The sequence below is a fragment of the Falco naumanni genome, chromosome 9 (assembly GCF_017639655.2).
Source record: "Falco naumanni isolate bFalNau1 chromosome 9, bFalNau1.pat, whole genome shotgun sequence".
NCBI lineage: Eukaryota > Metazoa > Chordata > Aves > Falconiformes > Falconidae > Falco > Falco naumanni.
This window is the reverse complement of record NC_054062.1, coordinates 41,074,313-41,098,999: the sequence shown is the minus strand read 5'-3', so window position 1 is coordinate 41,098,999 and position 24,687 is coordinate 41,074,313. Positions and strand designations below refer to the sequence as shown.

The 24,687-nt window shown below is 45.9% G+C and overlaps 1 protein-coding gene across 3 annotated transcripts in view; it reads left to right on the top strand.

Moving 5' to 3' along the window:
- Positions 1-4,528: 4,528 nt before the first annotated feature.
- CDHR1 (cadherin related family member 1) overlaps positions 4,529-24,687 on the top strand; it is a 51,326-nt gene continuing 31,167 nt past the window's right edge. For 2 of the 3 annotated variants that reach the window (XM_040607354.1, XM_040607356.1), the window contains exons 1-10: positions 4,529-4,697; positions 4,968-4,970; positions 5,462-5,557; positions 14,311-14,456; positions 15,307-15,357; positions 16,685-16,774; positions 17,278-17,364; positions 19,055-19,171; positions 20,807-20,950; positions 23,870-23,948. In XM_040607354.1, coding sequence (XP_040463288.1) covers positions 4,637-4,697; positions 4,968-4,970; positions 5,462-5,557; positions 14,311-14,456; positions 15,307-15,357; positions 16,685-16,774; positions 17,278-17,364; positions 19,055-19,171; positions 20,807-20,950; positions 23,870-23,948 — 874 coding nt within the window. In that variant the 5' untranslated portion in view covers positions 4,529-4,636. The remainder of the gene's footprint in view (positions 4,698-4,967; positions 4,971-5,461; positions 5,558-14,310; positions 14,457-15,306; positions 15,358-16,684; positions 16,775-17,277; positions 17,365-19,054; positions 19,172-20,806; positions 20,951-23,869; positions 23,949-24,687) is intronic. The other variant, XM_040607355.1, reaches the window with a different exon arrangement.

Sequence of the window (24,687 nt, the reverse complement as noted above, 5' to 3'; positions counted from 1 at the left end):
AATGGCTCTGTGCAGGTGTCTCCGGGTGTCATGGGAACTCCCACAGCTCCTTAGCACATGATGTAGAGAGGGGAAGGCCAGGGTGTAAGCTGGACTCTTTCTGCACGTGCTGAGGTTTAGATAAAGTGTGCAGCACTTTTTGTGTTGAATTTATTCGCAGACACAAATGCACACACAGAATGCTGAATATTCCGTTCCAAGGTAATGCTTAATGTCATATGCATCCAGAATGGGAGGACAAGCATAGGAAAAAGAGTAGCTGGAGTTGTTATTTTATGGATTTGAACTTCATTACTTACCAATATTGTCCAGAGTCTAGAACAGAGGGGCTTTTAACTCGGATGGAAGCAGAACAGTGGTAGATAATTTAATCTCGGTTATTTCTTTAATTTTACGTTTCTCTGTATTTTTAAATTGCAAATGCATGTAAGCATCCAAAACCTGATTGAAATGCGACTCATGGAAACCTCACATTTGTATGCCAGGCAGGCATTCCCCAGGTAGGCAGCTCTAATGTGATTGCCCTGAGGTGGACGGGCCACCCACAATGTGGAAAGAGTAATTTATCTCTGCGCCAGCTCGGTCTTTGCCCTCCCAGCCCTGGCTGCCAGCATGGGTGCTGTGCATGCCAGCTGGGATGCCAGTGCTGGATTGGGGCACTTGCTCCTTGCAGACCTCCTCCCAGCTCCTTGCAGACCTCCTCCCAGCCTGCAGCGGGGGAAGCCCTGAGCTCATACTGGTATTGCTGCCTTGTGTGGGGGGCTGTGGTCTTTTGGCACTTTATGTGCCGGTTTAGTGTTGGTGTCTTGCTGGTTCTAGCCTGGCCTATGTTTTAAGTTGGGCTTTGGGACTGGGCTCAAGAACAGCTGTCTTGGTGGGGCCCATGACTCCCATACGCAGGGATGTGGAATCAGGAAAAGGGCAGCTCTCAGTACTGGTGGAAGCCCATTTCTTGTCAGCCATACTTGCTTAAGGAAGACTACTAGTCTTAAGCTTAAATTGGGGTTTAGAGCTAAGAAAACCAAGTGTGTTGGGGCCCAGGTCTTCCAAGATCCTCTTTTACTCCAAGGATAAGAGGGCAGGAGCTGGAAGGGGCTCATGTGTAGTTAGTTCTGTGTCTGGCCCCTGTGTCCTGGAGGGGTCTGGTTTCGGTGTGAAGGTATGGGTTTGTGTTAGGGGAAGAGGAGCCTCCATGGCTCAGAGCATCCCAGGGGGCTGCACGATGCACAAAGCAGCAGCTACAGCCATGCTGCACCAGTACCACCAGTACCGCCCAAGCTACGGCCAGAAGGGGTGAATTCCACAAAAATATTCATTGCATTATTGTAGTGTCCTTCAATGTTTAAGTTTTTATTTTGTAAAAATTCATGTTTTCTAAAAAACTGGAGTAGATATTGTTAATCAGTGGCCCAAACCCAGAAGTTTTGTTCTGAAAATACTGGATCTTTCTAGATTTGTTTTCATGCTGAATAGTAAACAAACAGAACGCCCTGGGAAGCTAATTGTTTCAGATCAGATGGGCATATTTCATTCTTTTTTTATGTTTCTTGCTACTTGATATGCTAAAAATATATGAAGCAGAAAGTTTCTTCTATATATAGAGAGGGGTCCTTCCATTCCTAAAATGATTGGGACAGAATATATTGCTCTCCTGAAACCCTCTCCTGCCCCTTTTCTTCCAAAGGAAAAAATTCATCAAAATCAGCCTGGCTCCATGAGCTGTATTAGCTTTGATCAAAGCATATTTTCTGACCGAAAAAAATATTCTGTCAGAGTGTTGCTGTGTTAGGTACGTATCTGAGCGTGCATAGGCATGTATTAGCTAGGTTTTCAAATTCTAAGGGGATTAAGAGATCAAACTCATTGAAATTCAGGAGGAGTGAGATATTTTGCTTCCTTGGAGATGCAGGCCCTAGAGATTTAGATCCCCAGGGGATGCAACCAGGGGAACAGATAGCTATTAACTTTGACAAGAGCTCTCCATCACTTTTTCTAGGAAAATACTCTGTAGAAAAAAAGTGTGTTGCTAGCTCCAGATTGAGGAGGCAGGTGAGAGGACATTTAGCTGCTATTTATGTTTCCTTTCGGGCACCACGCAGGTGCATTTCTGTAATTTTATCAGGAGTTTAATATCACTTTTGACAGTGGTGACATGGTTAAATCTGTAACAGGGACTACATTTATATCCATCTTCTATATGTGTATCCCCTCCCACACAGTTTTCAGCTTTGGATCCACATAATGTGAATTGAAACACACTAAAAATACATTTGTTTTTCTTAGTTGCCTGCTGCAGGTTCCCCTGAGCTTCCCAGGCCGCTGCTGAAGTCACACGTTGGTTCGGCACGGAGCCTCTGCAAACGCTGCTCTACAGGAGCAGGCATATGGAGTCACACCTAAAGTCTGGTCTTGTAGGAGAGGGTTAGAAAAAGACCAAGATGGCAAACAGCTTTCCCCTGGTTTAACTTTTGAGCTTCTGGCAGTTGGTAATTTAGTACCTTACCGAGCCAGGGTTTGCACCTGTATCATCGCATTTGCTCATCACCGATGAACCTAACCTTCATTAATTTGTCTAATCCCTTAAGGCACCTTTTTAGGCTTTTGCTCTCTGTACCATCCTCTGCCAAGTTCTACTACGGATGGTGAGTTTTCTTAATACTGTGCCCAAAAGTTTTACTTTTACCCTTCTGGGAGCCTTACGGCTGATGTGTTCTGCAGGCAGAGCTGCCCTCCCAGCAGGTCCAGGGGAACCTGGAGGTGCAGAACTGCCCTGCCGGCAGCGCAGGGGCATCACAGCACTGCAGCTGCAGCAAGGCTTCTCTGCCACAGCCCCCTCCATCATTCCTTTACCTGCCGTTTCAGCAGCTGGTGGGTAAGGTATGCTATACATATGCAGCGGGATCTAACTGCCAGCTCCCTCTGTAGGAAAAATACATAGAAACTGCCCAGCCTGTCCCTCTCCCGTATGTGTGATGAGAGGTAGCCCCGGAGCACTGCCCACCTTTAGCTCAGCACCCCGCAGGCTGGGGATGGAAGGCAGACTGTCCATAGGGTTAGGTCTAGGGAACACTTACCTCCTCTTTTCCAAAACCTTAGCAAATAATGATAAAACACATGGATAATTAGGAAGCCAAAAATCTCTGCTCTTGCCCAGTCTGAAGCTACTTCCTAGCTCTGCACTTGCTTTCCATGTCCCCAGCCTGTTCCCGAGGGAGCAGTGGTTGCCTGCCTGCTGCCCAGCCGGACACACGCGGGACAGGCAGCATCCCACAGAGCTGCATGCGACCTGGGCGCTCGGCACGGCCAAGCAGCACTGCCATAGCAGGAATGGCCTCCAGCCATGAGAAGGCGCTGAGGGCTTGGCGGCACCATCGAGTCATCCAGCAGTGACCTCTGTCAGAGACCTGTGTGTGGGCACAGGCTGCCAGGGTGCTGGCAGCTGCTCCCATCCCACCAGCACCCATCCCTCCAGCACCCATCCCACCAGCACCCATGCTGCAGGCAGCGAGTCACTGCTGGTGTCAAGGGTCTCTGCCAGGAAAAAAGCTTCATCTTTTCAAGCGCTGCAACAGAAAGCTCTTTGACTGATTAATTTCTTAGACACTGCTTTCACGCAGGCTATTAATTAAAAAGCAGGAAACTCCATTAGTGAACACATCCTTAAAGGGCAAGTGCTTTACCTCGGGTGAAGTTTAAACAGCTAAGCCGCTATGTAAACATCTCCTTGATTGGAGGCGAAGTATCACCACTGATAAAGTTCCTTTTAAGCAGCCAAAAGCTTTGCCTGTGAACAACTTCCCAGACTGGCTGATTTGTTAATGCTATCAATTATTGGATGACAGATATTTTAAATAAACACCTTTTATGTGCAGAAAACCAAACCAAGCAATGAACTAAAGCTACTTTGTCATTTTTTTTCCACACTGTTTAGTTAAATACAGTGTTAAATACACTGTTTAGTATGTTGGTGAAAAATTACCTGCTGAATGTAAAAGATGCTTTCAGAAATTCATGCAGTTTAAGAACTAGATGATCAGGCCAGCTCATGAAAAGAACATTTTTGACTTCTGCATTTTTGGTAGGCAATTTTGCTGTATTTTTTGCTATCATAATTGTGGTTTTCCTTTAAAACAGTAACAATTACATTTACTGTTTGTTACTAATGTTAGATTTTCTGCCTCTGTAGTTTCTCAAGATTATCAAAGCTAAAATAAACGAAAATCTGGTGTAGTTCTCACAAACACAATACCGGCTTGGAGAACTAAAGACAGAGTTCAGAAAGAAAACAGCTTTCTACTTTATCTTCTCTCTGACTTGTGTGTTTGGACAGCACAAATACAGTACTAACAGCAGAGCCTATGAGAGTTACACTGATTCCTCCAAATCTTGTCTCAGAAATGAGTCCCACAGCTCCCTGCAAAGTAATTGGTCTAATTAAGTGGTAGGAAGGAGCTTCTTTAAATTCCTCAGAAATTAAGACGTGTCATCCGCTTAACATCTTAGCATCTGTTAACTGCCTCTTGCACATTTCTTCACTACATCAGTCTGAAGGACACTTTCCTGGACCTTTCAGAGAGGAAAATATATATCCCAATCCCTTGAAGCAGAGATAAAAATTGGCCCATTCTTCAGTGGGATGAAGCATGTAAGGCATTTCAGCCCCTCCTTACTTCTCAGTTTGATGCACGTTTGCCTGGGTGAGTACAAGAATCACTTTGTTAAATAAAAATACAGGAGGATGCAGGCACAACCTTAAATCCAGTAATAATCTTTACTGATGTGATAATGTCCTGAAATATTTTCCTTGGCAACTGTTCCCCCTGCAAATGTCACCCTCTGTGTTAATGTATTTGGAGTTTTGTTTCCAAGGGGTTATTTTGAATCTCTTAACAGTCAGTCAGTAGAATGACAACTAATTTGTTGTTTCTTGTTTTTTTTTTTTAACTTTGTTTGCTGTTGTCTGGCAGCAAGTAAGTAACTATTTAATTATGGCTAATTGCTCATGCAGTAGGCGTAATTTTAAGACAGAATGTGTTTAGAATACTGGGTAAGGTACCGAGGCACTGGGAAAATTTCAGACTTGCATGTGTAGAGCAGGGGAGAGGTGTACAGTCGTTGCAAGCTGTCTAGAACTGATGGAGATGTTTTAGAGAGATCCTGCTACTTGTTTTGTTTCTGTTGGTTTTGGTTGGTGGATTTTTTTTGTTTGTTTTGGTTTTGTTTTTTTTTCATATACTCTCTATTTGCTGCTGTATGAATACTGGCACAGTGGCATGTAGGAGTAATTTTATTAAAAAATCTGTATGGATATATTTCTGAAAGTCCGTTGCAGCAACTGGGTATGTGACACACTCATAGTATTCCCAAAACAGCTCCTGGTTACTGAGAGTCAGGCAACAAAGCCAAATAACTGCCACCTACAAAATGCTTTTCTTTGCCTTCTGTTTTGTTTTAATTGCAGTTCAGGCAAATTATGCCCCCTATTTCTTCGATAATGGAGCCAGAAGCACGAACGGGAACATGGCACTTCTCAGCCTTTCGGAGGACACACCTGTTGGTCAGTATTAAAATCAGTATCTTTAAACTGTGAAACCGGAGCCACTTGCTCTTTTGATTAGCAACATCTGTTTGGTTGTAAGTTGTTATTATATACTGTGGTCTTTAATGTTTTTCTCTCAAGCTTTTAATCAGTCTCAATTTAAAATGACCTGTTTGAATTGTAGCTGTAATTTAAAACATGCATTTTAGCTCCTTTTCTTGGTCCACCAGCCTATTCACAGTATCAAGGCACAGACCTTCTGGGGTCAGAAATAAATCCATGGTGGCGAGGGACTTCTTACAACTTTTGTAAATGCTTATGAGAAGAAAGGCTAGAAAATTATCAGCCTTGGGAAGAGCAAGCTATGCATTAAAAAGTAACAGAAGGATGATTTCCTTTGACCAGTTATCCCATTTTTTTCATGTTTACAGTACAAATAGTAGAAAATGTTTCTAGATGGAGTGAAAACAGCTTTGTCTAAATAACTGATGTTTTTTAAAAAGGTTTAGTTTTGTTTTATTGAAAATTCAAGAACTAGTATATTTTTCAGCTTTCAGCGTTTTGAGGCAGGTCTGTTTATGCTTCTTTTAACTGTAGTTGCATTAAGAAAAATTAAGAACAGAAGGGTGATTTATAATCTGTATTTTCCACGGGGAAGAATAATTTCCTAACATTTAAAAAAATTTATGTAAAATACATTACAGTGATGAACACTACCTTTTCTTCAAACATCGCTCTGTGGTTTTGTTTAGGATTTGCTCCTGTTTGTCTGTAGCTTTTATGGGCTAAATCAGAAGAGTATTTAGCTATTGCAAATTGGGTACCAAAGCACCCATTTATTACCCTCATGCACAGAGGAGAAAGATGGCTGCACGGAGGGGTGCATCCAAACCCCTGTCCTCCCAGGGCTTGGGCAGCTTGGGGAGGTGAGGGAAGGATCCAGAAGGAACAGCCTCTTCTGGAAGACTGATGCTGCCATCTTTGCCTTCCTAAAAGTGACCAGGGATCACTCACTGCTTTGGAAGGCAGCTGCCTGGGGTTTGCTCCAAGTCTCCATTTCTGGCCCATCGGTGTTAATGCCAGCCAAGATCCACACCGGGCATGCTAGGGGATGGGGAGAGGGTGGCTGGGAAGCAGCGACTTCTCCTTTGCCTGCTTAACCAGAGAACAGGAGGGGGAGAAGGCGGCACACAGCACAGAAGTGACGCATCTAGCCGCTGAACTGAAAAAGAGCTTGCTTCTGATGCAGCAGGGATTTGCTATAAGCTTGGTCAAGCTTAAATGGAAACCTTGGCTGAAGGCCAACAGTAATGTAGTGGCACTTGCAAAAGCCAGAGGCAGCCCAAAGAGCTGAGATTTTTGCTGTACTTCTGCCTGAAGTCACATGGAAACCACACTCGCTTGGCCTTAGTGATCTGGACAGCCCTGCTGATCGCTGGAGTAAGATTAGCCGGCACAATCGCTTGTCTAATAGCGTAGGTAAGGCTCGTAAGCCCAGGGAGCTGCAAAATGGGACCCTGACTCATTTTGTTTGTTTGGGGTGATGTTTGCCAATTCAACCGCTCAAACCGCAAGCAGTACAACGCGCCGGCTTGCCATCGAACTCCTGTCCCCTGGTGTGGTGCCAGCTCGCAGGCATCTACAGAGCATCCGCCTCTTCCTGCCACAGCTGGGAACCTCCAGCTTCCTGCCTGGGGGTGGGGAGCTGGAGATGGCGCACAGCAGCAACACAGGCAAAGACGTCCTTCTATCAGGACCGCAGAGCCACGCAATGTCTCAGGTGACAGCACTCCCTGCAGCAGCAAAGGACAGCAGTAATTTTCCAGCGCTGGGACCCAGTGCATCTGATCTGGGACTCCAGGCAGGCAAAGAAGGAAAATGTGCATGCCTTGTCAGCAAAGCAGCAGTGTGAGGGATCAGAGCCTGTGTTAGTGCTCTTGTAACTGGCCTGAGTAAGAATAATGACAAATACGTGACGGGCTTTCACACGTGCTATGGTAACGTTAGCAACTAGACTAGGTACGTAGAGGTCCCTGGAGGGTTTATGCTTTGGTTGCAGCAGTGCTGAAGCTCAAGCTGCTCTGTCTTCAGTGCTGGTGTGACTCATGCCTGCTGGCTTCATCCAGAATGTGTTTACATTGGCTGGCTTGCACTTCTAATTTGCTGTATAAACGTGCTTTAAAAGACAAAAGAAAAGCACCTTCTGGCTTAGAGCTCCAAAGGTGCCACCAAAAGAGTTTCTCTGAGGTGAAAGGTTAGGAAGTGTTGAGTCTAGGCTTTTGCAAAAGGCCTAGAGAAACCCTTCAGAAAGGGAGATAAGACCTTACTTTTGAGAAATCAAAATGTGGTAGCTTTGCTGGGCAGCTGCCAGTGTTTCTTTGGGCTAATTCACAGAACACCTTGACTAAAAGCTGCGAGTACCACAGTGTCCTGTCTTCTGAAAGCACTTTGGCAAGTTCCCTTGGTGCATGGCTTCTCGGGAATTGCTTGGTGCAAACTCCTGCTACTATGCACTGCCCACGTCGGCACAGCCGCTCCTTGGGGATGCTTTGGCAGAGAGGCTCCCGCGGGAGGGCAGGAATGGTACCCATGCTTTGGGGCCACAGTGCTGCGTGTGCGTTTGGCTTTGTGCAGGGCAAAGATGACCAGTGTACATGTCAGAACACAGTCAGAGTTTCATGCCAGAGCTTGCTGCGGACTCACACACTGCCCATGCTAAATGGCTACCAGGCTGGCCCTTTTCTGTGGCCCCGTAAGGGCCCCCCTCACACCACAGAGGAGGCTATTACTTTTCATCCCTCTGCCCTGACATCCTCCAGAAGGAGGAGAAGGCATCTGGTTTCCCATGTTGGTGGCCAGTCCCAAGAATCCTCACTCCAGCAGTCATCTTTCAGTTTGAGCAGGATGATCAGTGACAGAACAGGGGAATTAAAACCTTCATATGTTTGATTCTGGATGGCTTCACTCAGGCTTAGGTGCTGCGAAAATGGGCAGGTTGCCATTCGGTCTTCCCTGGGCTTACATAAAATTTGGAGTCATAGGCAAGATGCTTTTCTTGGCAGCAGCCGGTGCCTGATGTGAGCAATGCCATGGGCAGCAGCTTTAATAAACTTCCAGGAATTTTACAGTCTTTGGTGCTGCTGAGATTACAAGCAGTTGGCAAAGTGGCATCTGCTAGTTATATTCCCAGGCATCTGTAGGCAAGGGACATGCAACCTTCTGGAGCACCAAAAGGAGACAATGGATTCTCTACATGACTGTAGAAAGAGAAATTGCAGCGCTGCAGCTGCAGGAATGCATCAAATTTAAGAAAATCATGTTATCATGCTCATACCATCCTTTACTTTCTTTTTCCTTGTGAAATTTTGCTTACTTGTAGATCATTGTGATCTACCAAGATACATGCATTGTGACATAAGTTATCATAAAAAGCAAACAGTATTCTTGTGTGAAAGCTTGAAAGTGTCTGCAGATTCCCAGATCCTGTTTATTGCTGCAGAGCACGAGACCCCTCGAGGTAAGAAGGGCCAGAACAGCAGCCCCTTTCAGTGCCAGATTTAAGAAGAATGGGAAAAGTTAAGAACTGAAATAGCAGCTGCAGCTCGTGTGGCTGTTCCGCAGGGCAGGTGGGGGAGCAGCTCTTTGCGAAGAGCTGCCTGTGTACATACAAAATGTACGTGTGCTCCTAATGAGGGTCTTAAGGCATGTGTAGGATGCTATTTCGGGTTGTTTGTTTCATCTTACCTCATTAATCCCTGTAAGCCCTCATAGTGGGGACAGAGCGGGACTGAGAACAGCAGCAGAGCAAGGGATTGAAGCGTACGCAGAAGGCCTAAGTTCATTACTCTCTCAAAGCCCAAGCATCGTCAGTGCTTTGGAGATCTTTGCGTGCCCCTCATCCTCGCAGTTTTCCTTTCTTTTTTTCCCCATGCCCCCAACGAGTATGCACTCTTCTCCATTAACAGCCAGTTTGCAGAGGTAGTTCTTTGATCTGCCAGCTACTTACCCCTGGCTGACCGACCACTTCACGTCTCTCCATCCTTCAAGCTCACCCTGTTGTTCCTACACGCTCCTGGTCTTGTTTCTTCCCACAGTTCACAACTGGCTGTGGAGAGACTCTTGTCCCCTCTGGTACCCATTGTTCCTTCCCTATTTCTATCACCCTGATCCAACTGATGGTCCCCAAACTGTTGAGAGTCCCTGCTAATGTGTTTCCCAGTCCTTCCTTCAGTGCTCAGTGATCCCTCCCTGGCACTGCCATCTCTGTGTATGTGTTTCTGTATTGTATTCACCACAGGCACAGTAGCTGCGGGACCTGCAAGGAATTTTTTCTGCCCACAGTTTATTTTCAGCCCTCCTTGTCACAAAAAAATATCTCAGCAAAAGAATTAACATGCTGCTTTTTGTAAATGATAATTCCTTTCTGACTGGCAAGGACACAGACATGGACAGTTTAGTCCAAGCTGCATCTTGAAATCTAGAGACCCACCAAGACCTCGCATCCAGATGACTCTGGGAAGGCTAAATTTTTAAAGGTGTAAAACTACTCAGCTTCTTGCAGAAATTAAAATCTCCCCCCTAGGAAAGCTAGGAGCTGCTGGACCAACACCGTTAGACACAGCCTGCCTCCCGCCTCGCTGCGCAGCACGGGGAGCCCTGCATGGTACAGCACTGCGCAGTGGTGCGCCGGGGGCTCGCAGGTCTTACAGCCTTCGCCTTTGTTTTTATTCTTCTAACAGAAGCTGGAGGTACATCAGAAAACTGCCCTCAGGTGGCTTCTCCTCGCTGTGGGTGCCACAGGGACGCACCGCTGCTGTGGGTGGAGTAGTGTTTGGGGCCCCGTGCTGAGCGCTTGCCGCCATACCTCCCTGTCCCTGCCGCAGGCACTTGCAGTGCCAGGGCCATTTGTGCTGCTGCTGCAGCCGCCGTGGCTTTGGGGATGCCAGTCCAGGCCGTGCCTCCGCTTCATCGGCCACTGCGGTGTGCAGGGGGGGAGCAGGAGTCACCTGGCAGTGCTGGGGAAAGAGCGGTAGCCGGTAGGGAATGGGAAAGGAGCTGGTTTTGAGGTAGTCTTAGTGTGTGGTCCATGCCCTCCAGGATCCTGAGCTTCCCTTTGCTTTGCATGACCTTGGAGTGCAAAGCGTCCATCTGCAGGCTCTGTGTTAACTGACATCGGCTTTCCTGCTGGGGAAATGGGCTTTTGGCTGAGACAGGTGGACAGCAGGCACGTAACCCTCGGCGAGATGGTGTTTGCAGTGACACTGGGAGCAGAGGTGTCCTGTCCTGGGAGCATGGCCACGGATGTCCCTCTCAGCATCTTGTTAACAGATGTCAGCTGTGGTGGCAAAGACAGCCGGGAGACTGAGCATGAGCCCAAAATGTGCTTGGCTCGTTTAACTTGGCAGGGAGGGGGTTTGATCGCCAAGTGTCACAGAGCAGAGAGGGAGAGCATATCTTCAGTGAAAGGGCAACACCAGCCCCAGAGCACATGGGCAGAGGCTGGTCAGGAATAAATTTAAGTGAGAAATGAAGTAAAATGGAGCAATGGCATCATGGGATAGCCGTTCAGCCTTAGTGTCAGGAGCAAAGAGCAAACAATTTTTAAGATGGAACAGGGAAGCAGAGTGAAATCCTGGTGTGGCTCGCGGGAGGCAGCTGTAGCAGGGAGCAGTGGGCAACTCCCCCAGACCTGCCCACCCCAGCCTGCTGCACGATCCGCGAGGTACCAGGAGCATCCAGCTCTGCCGACTGGGGCCCTCACACGGCATTTGCCCTATCCCCAGGTACGGGCTCTTCTATTCCCTTATCTTTCTGACAGGGAGAGACTGTTTTCTTCATACTCACTGATAAGATTTTAGCTGCTTTTCCATTTACGTCCTTGTCAACAGTTGGAGATAGCACACTGAGAGGAGATTTTTAATTGGCATTAACACTCTTCTGAGAAGTGTTCCCAGGGGTGTTAATGGTATGGAGAGTACTGTGCAGTGAAATTACAATTCAGAAAAAATTAGGAATAATAATAAGCTATGAAAAAAAATTTTGGTCCGCAGTCCAATTTAAAAGGCACACAAGTGTCCCATATTATGAAAAATGAAGAAGCATCAGCTTTAGGTAGGAAGCAAACAGTTCAGTGTAAAGGTCAATGATGTCCTTCATTACTCGCTCAGAAACCTCAGTAATTTCGGTCTGTACCAATATCAATGTTTCTTCTCATATTTAGCAGCAAGAAAAATCCTGTTTTCCTTATAAAAGAATTCCAGGAAAACGTGGGAGAGAAAATTGTGTGATCAGGAGAGCAAGCCCAGGTCCCAATGTATTCACCTAAACTTTCGCAGTCTGTTCTTCCCCACACGTGCCCTGCCATACCCGAGGAGTGCTCTGCAGTTCTTGTTCCGTCGGCAGCTGAGGGCAGCCCCGCTCACGGCACTCGACCTTGTGCCTGGCTGTTGCCCCCAGGCTCCGAGAGACCCCAGATGTGGGTTGCAGTGTCCGTCCTGTTTCTGCTCTACATGGCAGCTCCACAGCCATCCGCCTTGGCTAGAAACAGGCAGGACAGCCAGTGGTGTGTAAAGGGGAAGGGGCAGGAAAAATTAAAAGCAAGGGGAGAAAAGCGACTAGGTAGGAAAAACTGCTAATGACTGGAAAAGGCTGAAGAGAAGTGCTGTATTGATAATGACATCAGTGAGGTGCTGACAGTTGACACCTGAATTCTCGGTTTGGCCCCAGCTGTGATAGTAAGGCAAAGCTTTTGAAAAACAGGAATACATGCAGCCAGCGCTGGTGCTGCAGAACCTTCAACGGTCTTCAATTTTCCATCTCTTATGTAGACAGCTGTACCAGGAGGCAGGTGTCCTTGCAGGACATGATTTTATATCAGTGCCAGTTTATTCCTCTCCTTGCATTTCTTTGTACTTACACAGTTCAGTTGTTACAATCAGAAAAGCATCTCATCGGACTGCTCATTGTCTTTCCCTAATAATTTTGGGGGACCTCGGCTACAGGTGTGTTGTTATTTTTTACTCTATTTTGTGGGAAAATTCCGAAAAATGTGGGAAGTGTTTTGTAGCTTTGTGAACCAGTTTTGCAGATCTTGGCTATTTGTTACCTGGCTGAGCTGGCTCATAACAGGGTCTGTTGTTTGTGCTCCTGTGGGCCCACTGGTATTTGCAATGGGAACGTGTTTCTGTGTAAAGTCACCCCAATATTGCCTTGGTAATTATCATAGGAGAGTTTACTCATAAGTGAGCACAGATCCCATGTGGCTTGGCATAATTTCTTGCTATGCAAAGAAGACAGCCTTGTTTTCTGAATATCACCGCTGATGCCTGGGCATTGTGTGTCCATTAAGCCCACCAATCTGTTTACTTCACATTTTGCATGCCAAGGAATAAGCAAACGAGGAGTGGAAGGCTGCACTGCAAAACTGAGGAAATGTTCAAGCAGCTGACCTGTCTGTACTGTGGGCAGGACCTCGACCAAAGCTCGAGTTAAATAGAAGCGTGTCGGTCTGGTCACTGAAACACTCCACTGCCACTGTAGAGGGTATATGAGGAAAAGATTACGGCTTTTGAGTACGGAACTAAAAATCTCTCAAACTCAAGGCCAGAGCAGTTTAAAACTGGAGTCTTCTGCTAACTGTGTTCTTCCTTAACTTTCTGCTAACCTTCTTAGCAGGGATCCTTCCACTGTATCTTTGTGTTCCATGCACAAGCCAAACTCCCTACTAACCAGTGAGCTGCTCAGCCACAGTGTTTCCAGTGCAGAGAGCTTTGTGGGATGTAAGGCAGAGTTTCTGTTCTGAGTATCTCAGGTACCTTACCCAAGGCATAGCGGATCGGAAGGAAACAACAGCGGTTTATATTTCAGGCTCAGTTAACTGGTATTTGTAAAGTGCTTGAAGTTATTTGGATGAAGATATTAATGCACAGTAGAATGACAGACATGTAAGTTTAAAAAAATAGTACTAATAAGCCGTCACCATGTTTTGCAAACGTGGGTGTTATAACTCCCCCAGGAAGTATGACTTCTGATAAACAAAGTCAGTTTACTGGAAAAACTGGCACCAATTTCTCAAATGTTCAAAAATAGAATTAACAACCTCTCTTTCGCCAGCTTGTGAAAGAAATACATTGATGAGTTTGGAGAATTTCTTTGTGGGTATGAGCGTGAGTGGGTGTGTCAGAGAATTTAATGAGAGGGAGCTAATGAGGGGGAGTGAAGTAGGAAAGAAGACTTTTGCATCTACTAGTTCTGAAAATGGAAAAGCCGCAAATGCACTTGTGTGTGTCTCCTGAGCTTCAGAGCTGGGGTCCAGTGTTGTGGGAGCTCTGGACTGCTGGATCCTCTGCCTGCTCGCTTGCAATTCCACTGTTACTGTAGAGCAGAGGTGCGTGAGGGCATTTTGGTACCGCTGAGGTTGTCACCCAGTCGTACATCAGCATCGCTTCTGACTCACTGGGGCTGAGAGTTAGCCAAGAGCTTGTCATCTGTGCAAACGCTGTGGTGTGAACAGTATTGATCTAGGCGCAGTTCCACAGGGAAGGGCCTGAGGTGAGAGAAACGAGCGCTGATAAACTCAGTTTAACCAGTAGGCTGAAAAGTGACAATCGGGGCTATTGACCTGTCTCCTTCTCCGTATGTCTCAGTAAGTGGATTTGATTCACAAGAGCTTTGCCTGCTGCCAGGTAGCTCAGTCACTAAGGAACACGCCAGTGAAACATTCACTGACTGAAGTAACCACAGGGAAATGCTGATGGACACTGATTTTTCAGGTACCCATGTGTACACTCTGAATGGAAGTGATCCAGAAGGAGATCCCGTGACGTACGGCCTGGCCTATGAAGCTGGATCAAGACGCTACTTTTCTGTTGATGAGGACCTTGGAAATGTTACGCTGATTGAGGAGCTCGACAGAGAGGTACACTGAAATTGGCAGCGCTCCATGTGTTTGTGGAATTTCCTTCCATTTAATTTGATCTGTGGCTCTGAGGGACAATGCCAATGTATTTGCCTCTGAAATGTGTAGTATACTTTGCAATTCTGAAACATTATGCTTCACTCATCATATTGTTTTCCAGTTGACTTGTGCCACTGACACTGGTATCAAATTTTTTGGCAGCTGTCTGTCCAGCTTGCGGCAAAGAGAACTTTACTCCTTACCCCTGTCTCCCCCCACCTGCACTCCACCAAGAGCTTAGGGGTGTTACAGTCCTCTGGCCTTCAGCCAGGGGACTCTGCCGTCATCAGGAGGAAGAAGAGGTCTGTGTAAGCAGTGTTCTGGGATGCCTCTCTAGCTACATCACAGTCCTTTAGCCCATGTAACCGTGTGGGTTAAAGGTGCTCCCAGAGACAATGGCCCAAAGGCAGCCTTATTCTGGATCACAGGCATTGAACCCTTCACGTCTCCTTTGCAGAAAGGGTACGCAGTACTTGGTAAACCCTTCAAAATCCTGTATACTGAGACCGAGGAATTTTGAAGCAATCCTGCCTTTTTAGGGAGTGTTTCTTGAAAAAGAGGACTGATTTTCACTCGCGCTTTACAGGACAACAGGGTTTCCCAGACCAACCATCTCTTGACAGTAGCCACACAAAGTCCAAGCAGCCCGGCAGCTGGAGCCTCTGGGGGGGCTTCCTGGCCTCTGCTCTGATGGCTTGGTGGTATTAGTTGTTACTTTGATCTACCTGCTGAGGCACATTTACATCTGCAGTCCCTTTTCCAATCGGGGCAAACATCATCTCTCTAACAAAGGCATTTTCTTGGTTTGCAGAAGGAAGATGAGATTGAAGTTATTGTCCGCATTTCAGATGGCCTGAGTACAGTAAGTATTGAAATATGCTGTAGTTTATCAAACTGTCTGTCCCCACATATCTCCTCCTATTAAATTACCTTACAGGGACTATCTCATTTTACCAGAAAACATAATCTTATTAGAGTCTTACCTCCTGTTTCAAGAGCCAGTGAACTCCCAGGAGCTCAAGTCTCACCCCTGCTCCTTGCTCAGCTACGTGAGGACAATTCCAATGTCGTGCAAGCTGAAAGAGTGTCTTAGTGGCCTGAGCATTACCACAGCTTCCTGTGAACTTTCACTGTCAGCTCAGTAGGATTCATACCTAAGAAATATCTGGAGGCTTTTTAGAGAAATGCATGACGTTATAGGAACCAGTTGTTGGACACCCAAGAGCTGGACTGTCCCTCCACCCCCACAATGTTTCTCTGGCATGACATTAAGAAGATTTGCTTAGGCAAAGGTGATGGGAGTTTTCTCGCCTGCTGCAGAATAAAACTTTGATCGTGCCTAATCATGAAGGACTTGTCTGAGGCACTGCACAAGCCTAGCTCTACAAATTCCCTTGGCATTTCCAGTTTACAGACAGATGCTGTCCCATCCTGGATATTACTCTGTCGAAAAGAAGGCCTGGGCTTCATCACTAAAGGTGTCACAAAAGCGGGACCCTTCTGCTATCCGCAAGACTGGATAACTCTAGAGTTCTTCCTCACCTCAAACAGATTAAGTGAGATTACTACAACAAATGTTTGGGAGGTGCCAGCATCCCACAGGCACAACTGCCCTGGCAGCCTCTGTAAATAGGAAATAATGGGATCTCATCCACATGTCCACTTGGACACACCTAGGAAGTTTTGTTGGTCAAATATGCCTGCTTCTGTATTTTTAGAAAGAGAACATGCATTTTGTTGAAGATGAATTGTTACATGTTAGTAGCATGTATTTGCACATCCAAATTATGCATGCTATTAACCTAGTGTCATGATATCAAAATAGGCATTAATGAATGCTCTTTTCTGTCTGTACAAAAGACACTTACAGTGTTTTGTATATTCTCATAAAATACATCATGGTCTCTTGAATGCCATAAAGAAGAAAACTTTTGAAAATCAGCCCAAATCTGTAAAGTATAAAGCACTTCAAGACCCCCTATTTAGTTTGGAGATGTCTGGCTGTTCTCCACAAAGAAAATTCTTCTGGATTATGGGATTTTCTGTTATGTGCTTAGATTCGGTAGTGCAAAGATACTCTATTACAACACAATTTTTCATTGCCTTTGACTACACCGTAGTAGGCAAATGAACAGTTAAGTGTTAAAAATTAGCCTGAGTCATAATATGTTCTCCATATTCTACTTCAGGTTTCTGAAAAAGTCAGGATCCTTGTAATGGATGCTAATGATGAGAGCCCGGAGTTCATCAATACACCTTACATAGTCCAAGTCCCAGAGGTTGGTGAAGTTCCTTTGCATACTAGAACTATATTTCAATAGGATGTAAAGAGGAGCTAATATGTTTTTGGTAAAAGAACAAGATGTGCAGGACTAACTTGCATTCTATTGTTTTAGGGTTTGGGTAGATACTGAGTACTCACTGCAGACTTGGGGAATGAGTCTGTAGGTACTTAAGGGGTGTTATTTTCTGGGTAAGCTCCAAGATGTGAGTCATTGGCAGTTTTCAGAAGTTACTTCAGTGGGAATAGGATGCGTTCTATCTTTGCTGAGATTTTGTCATTTTTATTCCAAAAAGTGTTTCTCCCTTCTTTTTCTTCCCCAATTTTCTCCATCTTTAATCTCTTCCCTCTTTTCTTTCTGCTCTCTGGTTCCCTCAATGAATTTATATTCTTTCTGCCATTACTCTCTTTTTCTGCCTCCTTGCATGCTCATTTTTCATTTCTTCTAACTCACCTGCTTTTCCACTCTGGTGTGACTCTGGTAACTCTTTCTGGTCACAGAACACTCCCTCCGGCAGCAGCATCTTTAAGATTGAGGCAGTGGACAAAGACACAGGTTCTGGAGGAAGTATCACGTACTTCTTGCAGGTAAGGTATTACCTGTACCTTCAAAAACATCTGTCATTTATTGAGCTCTCAGAAATCAGGTTAAAAATAATTTGAGGGTTGAGCCTGCTGCTAGTGCCTGTAGGACCAAATCTGTGCTGTGCACAAGAAGGCGAGCGTTGGGAGAACGGGTGTCGCTTGACTGCAAACAGCCGGGTGCAGCCCGGCAGGCAGAGGGAGCAGCTGGAGTTGCCACTGTCACTCCTGTGCTGGCCAGCAGGACTCCTCTCAGCAGGGCTCCTACTGGCCCTTTCTTTGGAGTGACGGGGAGAGCAAGTCTGACTTGTAATCTCGTATGCATGTGGGATTTTTGAAGCGTGAAACAGCTCGCTTTAGAAAGCAAAATGCACTGGAAACCCAAATGAGCGCTTCGGTGTAGCTGGCTGGTGCGGAGCTGCACGCTGGGTCGCAGTGTGAAATAGGATGTACCAAGTCTCACGGACAAAGCCATGCCTGCCTGAAGCCAGCCTTTCAGCTGTCCCCCCCCAGTGAGAAACAGAAAGGGCTCCGTATTCACAACTGAAGTGCTGTATTACAGGCCTGCTGCATGCCAAAAGGGAAACTTTTTGCATTACACCCTTCAAATTCCTTCTTCCTAGGAGCAGCTTCCTCCAGATTAGCTGCAGTTCCCCTTATTCAGGAGGCAACAGGAAGCAAAACCAAAGGCAATTTGTTGCGATGTTTACTTTGCATACAAATATGAGGATACTTACATAAAACTAAAGCTAACCCTGTTAAGAGCTTGGACATACTGTGCAAGAACACCTTGAGTGCCTTATTGAAATTTAGTACTAATTGCACCAGTTATGATCCTTTTAAAATACCATGTGTGTAGGGGACAATTTTGCGCAGGGCTTTTTCCAGTAAGCTGATAGACTCTGAAGCCAAGGAACTACAATTTTAAACTTCTGTGGCTAGTCAATATATTTGGGTGGCAAAAAGGATACTAAATACGTATATTTGTTGAAAAAATGTTCCTGTGTCTTTTGGCACAGTTGCTGGGAATTGTCAAGTTACACAGAAAAATACCTCCCCAAAAGTCTGATGTAGGCAGGTGGTGACGTCTACTGAAAAGGCCAAGATTATCCGACAGCGGCCACTGTATATGGATGCCCAAATGGAGGTGTGTTTGTAGATACCTTCAGTCCAAGAGAATGAAGTGAGACAGTTTTGGGGCCTTTTTGGCAATCAAATGCCTTTTAGGTTTTATTTGTATATCACAGTAATCACCAAAACACAACTCTATTGACAGTAATCTATGCATGCAAGCCTCCTGATATTTTTTTAAGCTAGTAGAACTTTGAAACGCTAAGAGATATCACCTTTTTGCTTCTTCCTTTTCCCCTCACCTTTTTTCTGTTAAGCCTCCCTACCTCTTTCCATGCAATGAACTGCATTAACCAAAGTTAAAGATTTCACAATGAAATACTAAAAGATTAAAAAAATCTACATTGCAGGTAACTGATTTATTCTGGATAATGAGAGACCCGTGGCTAGTTCATGAATTGTTCATAAACACACCGCGGTGAAATTCATCAAATACATTATTCACCCACACCATATCATTATTCTAGTCTTTTCCCTTAGCAGATGAAATAAAAGATGAATCGCTACGGCAATCTTATTTCCATACCCGTAATCTCTTGCTGTTTCTTCTTTTCTTTTCTTCTAGAACTTCCATGCTAATAAGTTTACCATAGACCGTCACAGCGGTGTCCTGCGCATCAAAACAGGGGTCACCCTGGACTACGAGAAATCGAGAACGCATTTTGTTGTCGTCATAGCCAAGGTAGAAAGCTTTTCTCTGTAGCTGGAGGAGGCAGGGGGTTGTATTTGTTGTATTTGAGTGGGGCTGATCAGTTCAAATGCAAGTGTGACTCAAAGGGATGCTGAAACACGAAGCGTAACGCTGAGGCAGCAGTGTCGCTCCCTCTGTAAACGTCTGGAGGTGTGGGAGGGAACATGGAAAAGTGAGGGCGGAAAGGGGACCGGCACCTGCTGCTGGGCAGCGTCTGGAGGTATTTGGGAGTGGGTTTCCCATATTTCGCTCAGGCTCTGGTACCAGGATAGAGAGCCCCGCTGCAGAGAGCCACCTGTGCATTTGGAGAGTCACCTAAAGTGAAGGGTTGGTGTACGGAGCCCCGGCTTCGAGAGGCATCACCCTCTGGGTAGACGCCGGTGCCCAGGGCTCCCTGACACAACCAGGGTGAAGCCCTGGCAGGCAGGCACTGCCCGCGGCAAGGCACAGGGCACAGCCCGGCCCGCTGCAGCACGAGCGATGGGCTGCATTTCTGGGAATATTTGTGGACGTTTCTTTCACTTCCCTGCTGCCTTGTGGCAGGAGTTTATGCAAATCCTGCAAATACTTCTGGTCACATCCCTTCTTGCCACTGTTGTCCTCAGCAATGGTGCGCCTGTGGTGCGGCTGAGGATTCATAACAGGCATTAAAAGTTTATGGATTCTGGAGTAAAGTGTTTCAGGATCTGGCGGGGACCTGTCACACACAGACTTGCATGGGTGGAAAGAGGCCGATTTTGTTGTAACTTATGGGGACTTTTTCTCATGTTTTATGAAAAACATACGTGAATTTTTATGTATTTATTTAGACAAAGTTCATGAGGATAAGTAACAAAATCTGGCTTAGATGCTGCCTTTGGGACAGTAAGAAGGAAAAAACAATGAGCATGACTTCTCCAAAAAGTGGAACTTTTAGAATTGGTACAGCAGACATGCTGAACAAGTCACAATCTTCTACACCAGCATGGCTACTGCCCTCCAGGAGTGCTCTGAGACTGGGGGTGTTAAAAGCTTCTGAAATTGGAAGTCATCTTTCTAATTGGCTCTGCTGTATCAGTAGCAGCGTTGATTGTCATCAAGTCTTTGGAGATTATTTACACACTGTGGCTATCTAGCAGTTTTTGGCTGCTTAGCTCCTCTGTGCTTTCACTCTATCACGTAGGAGTCCCTGGGAGACCTTGATCACGGCCACTGTTTTAATTTCACCCTAGCAATGCACTGCCTTGCTACTGCACGTTGTGTATGACAAGACTGTATGTGGGGTGAAAAGCTGTAGACCTTAATCACGAACTTGTTGCATTAGTTTCTATCATTCTTTTTTCCCTCAAAAGCCCCTTGAATTCTCTGTCCTCTGTGTTGCTGATAACAGACCATGTAGGAGTGCATATATTGGCACAAACACTTAATATAAGAAATTAATTCTGAGACGCTGCAAGCTGTCTTCCTAACCAGAGAGGGAGCAGGACAAATGGAAGAGAAGGGAATAAGGCAGTAGAGATTAATGTGTGTCTTGAGAGAAGGGATTCCTGGGATGTGCTCCTAAAGGCTCATGAGGTGCATGCGATGCCATAAGCTGATTTGCAGACGTGTTTCAGCAGAGGTACCTGATGATGACTTCTCTTCTAGGATGGTGGTGGTAAGCTCAGGGGAGACAACAAAGTGTTTTCAGCCACAACAACTGTTACTGTCAACGTGGAGGATGTTCAGGACACCCCTCCCATGTTCATTGGGACTCCCTACTACGGCTATGTCTATGAGGATACGCTCGCAGTAAGTGCTCGTTTTCACCTGTGGGACAACAAGTGCAACCTCTCACATCTCAGTCCAGATGACCCTACGGTTTCTAGCACAGACTTTATTGGAAATGGGGACCTAAACTCTGCTTTGACTCCCAGGTGAAATGAGCTTACTGACCAAATCTCAGACTTGTTCTTATTTACATCCATCGCAAATTTGCCAGGCAAGGCTTCCTGTTACTGCCACTAAAGTCGAAAAGGATTCTGCCCATTTACATTGGTCTAAGCCCAGCCAGTGACTAGAAGCCCTTCCACAGCTGAGAGCTGCAGAGGCACTTGGCTGAAGGCTCAAGCAGGTTGCCGATTACCTCACCCAAACACACCATGCCTGAAGCCTTTGTGTGTTTGTATGCTGTGTGGTGCTTTTATTTCCTAGCTGAGCAGTCTGGTACCAACACTGGTTATGCAAGGTGTGGGGACAATTCATGCGCAAATACTCTAGACTCTTTGTGCTGTCCCATGGACATAGCTGTGGTGAGAAGCAATCCTGACATCCCCAAAATGCAGGATGCTTTCTGCTCAGTGATGGCTAGGTAGGCAGAATGGGCCACCAATCCTCCCAGGGCTAAAAACCACCGGATCATCAGGCAAGCAGGGACATATTTAAGAAAACCACTTATGGGTGGGGACACTGCATTTCTTGGCAGATGTCCGCTGCTGAAGATACCACTTGATATCCACCACAGACACAGAATCCAAGGAGTATGTGGAGCTTCTGGCTGTGCCATCACCTCAGAAATGCCTAATGGCAGATTTGCGTAAAAGGAAGTGTACAGCTTAGCAAATGAGTTTATTATATCCACCATGATGCTTTCTGCCACATCGGATTCTTGAAGCTGCAGACTAATTAATTTTCTCTGTATCTAAGCAGTGGCATGATATTGCGTATGGATCAGCTTTCACCCTGATACATAAGATTTAATTAAATTTTTCATCATACTTATGAGAAATGGTATCTACTCATGAAATTATCCAACATTAGACTGTAGATCTCTTTGGCAGTGTGATTGCATGCCATTCACCTGATCTTCCCTTGAGGAAAAATCACGTCCTTCCTTTCTGTCCTGTACACTGCAGCCTTTGCACGACTGTATATTGGAGCTCAGTGCATAGGCTGTTCCATTTCAGCAGGGCAGAGAAGTAATGCTTGTGTACTTTGCAGATGTTTGGAATGAATGATATTATGTATATTGATTTATTCTGCATGGTTATATATAGATCTTGAAATAACTATCAGGTGCATACAGGAGTTAGTGTTTACAATGGAAATGGGAGTCAATAAACGTTAATTACATCCAGCTTGAGCTCATAACTTACACCATTATGATATTATAATGATGGAAGCACAAACTGGTCCTTCTCAGTGTGTGTTTTGCTATTAGAATGAACTCCACAGAGAGAGATGCACTAGCTAATTTTAGTGTTGTTTACACATTTGGTGTTAATTTTGTAAGCTTGCTGCTTTTCTCTTTGGTGGAGCTGTCAGGATTTACAAGTACTCTGTCACCTTCAAAGGGACTGCACTGCATTTTGCCCAGTAGGCAGATTTTATTGCAGCTTCCAGCATAAATAATAATAAATACAGTTCTCTATTTCCAGTAGCTCTAACAGAACCTTGGTCTTGTCTGAAAAATTCACTCAAGTGTTGTCGTGAAAATGTTCCTTGTTGCCATTTGTGATTAACTGGCAGTTACTTCAATGTTCCCTGGTATTGCAGCCCCCAACAGTAACACTTTAGTTCAGAGGGAGGCCTGAATTGCACAGCTCATTGCCATTTGGGTGAGCATTATACTGCTGACAGTCATCATCCCTCTGAGTTGATAGGAGTAGTCACACAAGCAAATGGTCTCCAGCACACAAGTTCTGTACTTATGGCCCACGGCCATGTTACTTGCACAGAAGGAAAGACAGTGAAGGTTTAAGGACAGTTAAATCATCATCATTTTCATCACAATTTTATGCCCTAAATGTTCTGTAGGACAAGTTGCTTTGTGATCTCTTCTTTCCCTGCCACTCTGAACTTAATTAGGGAGGACCAAAATGACCTGATAACTCCTCAGCAGCTGCCGGTGTCTACTGCTGGGAGCCTACACAGCAGCTTAGTAGTGACCCAAACTAAACCTCAGGTTTTGGATTAGTTACACCAAATCCTCTGCCCAAGTCTGTGGCTCAAAGTAGTTGTCCCTGGCCGTGGCTGCAGCCGGCCAGCCCCTGGGGCTGAGGCACCCGTGGGCACAGGGGGTCTGCAGCCGTTCCCCACCCGTGCTGCTGGCACAGCCGCAGTGGTGGGCACCGAGAAGCCCGTGGGGAGCAGAGCAGTGCTCCTGCTGTTGCTCACCCAAAGCTCAGCTGCAAAAAAGAACAAGAGGAGCTGGGCACTGGGCAAAGCAGCCCCGGCCACTTGGCAGGTGCATGGCATGCCCAGAGGCTGCAGCAAGCCGTGGTCCTCCTGGGGCAGCGGAGGCCCCTGCCCCAAAGCAGGTTGCTCTGCCATCGGTGCAGGTGGTGGCGTGGTGTTGGCAGCAGGCTGGCTAGGGCAGGTCACACAGCACGGCCGTGGGGAGTGAGCAGCAGCGGGGATGTCCCCGCTTGGTATGGAGGTATGGTGCGCGGGCTGCAACATTGCTGGGAACAGCTGAAACTGTTGATGTAGGAACAGCACAGAGCTGGCTCAAGGAGGAGCATTCAGCTCCTGCTCTGCAAAGCCAAGCACTGAGTTTTTCCTGGGTGGGAGTCAGTGGCCCTTGCTGTCCTCCCCATACAGCACAAGCAAAAGTACCCACTCTCCACCCCACGCCTCACTGCAGAAAGACTTCAGTTTATTAATAGGCAGTTGCAATTTCACTGCTCTCTGATCTCAGCACGCAGACTGTGATTTCCCTTTTCTCCCCAGGGCTCTGAGGTCCTTACTGTTGTTGCTCTTGATGGAGACAGAGGAAAGCCTAACAGTATTCATTACTGCATCGTAAACGGTGAGTAGACTTGTCTTGTATGAAATCTGAAGGGCAGTCGAAACTAGATCTGACACTAAATTAGAATGGGATATGCTAGAGTTTAATAAAGCTGAGACAAACTCTCATGAAATAATGTCAGGTACCTCGAGCAACTCCAGGGCCTTGTCTACCAGAGAACAGCCAAGATACGATTCACTGGGTTTTAGTATCTGCTTCACAGAACTACGCTTGGAGTTATTAATGTTGCTGATTTGTTAGGCATCAGTAGCCTGCTTGTCATTTCAGAAAGCGTAAAGGAAGATGCAGTCACTGCTACTGAGCGTCTCTATCGTTTAATCTGGGAGGCGCGAGAATGCACTGGGAGACCCAGACGTGGTATTTAGAGGGAGAAGTTTATTAATATTGTGCTTAAAGTGGTTAAACGGCCAAACCTCTGATTTCTTAGAAGAAATGATACTTAGCAGTGAAGAGATCCTGGTTGCACGCTGCACTGGGAGAATGTAGATGCTATCAAAAGATTAATGCTTTTCATCAGCTATTCTGAGAGTGTCTGTCGCACATCTTTTAATAGCATAAATGTGAGACTTAGCTGAACTGATGATTCATTAGCTGGTGAAGCTAACAACTTCTCCTAGCTAAACTCCAAGCCACAATTTTAGTTTTATTTGGTTCTCTCTTCCTCCAAAACAAGACTTTCATGGCAACTGGGCACCCCAACTCCCAGGTGTGAGAGATTCCAAAATTTCATCAGAGAAAT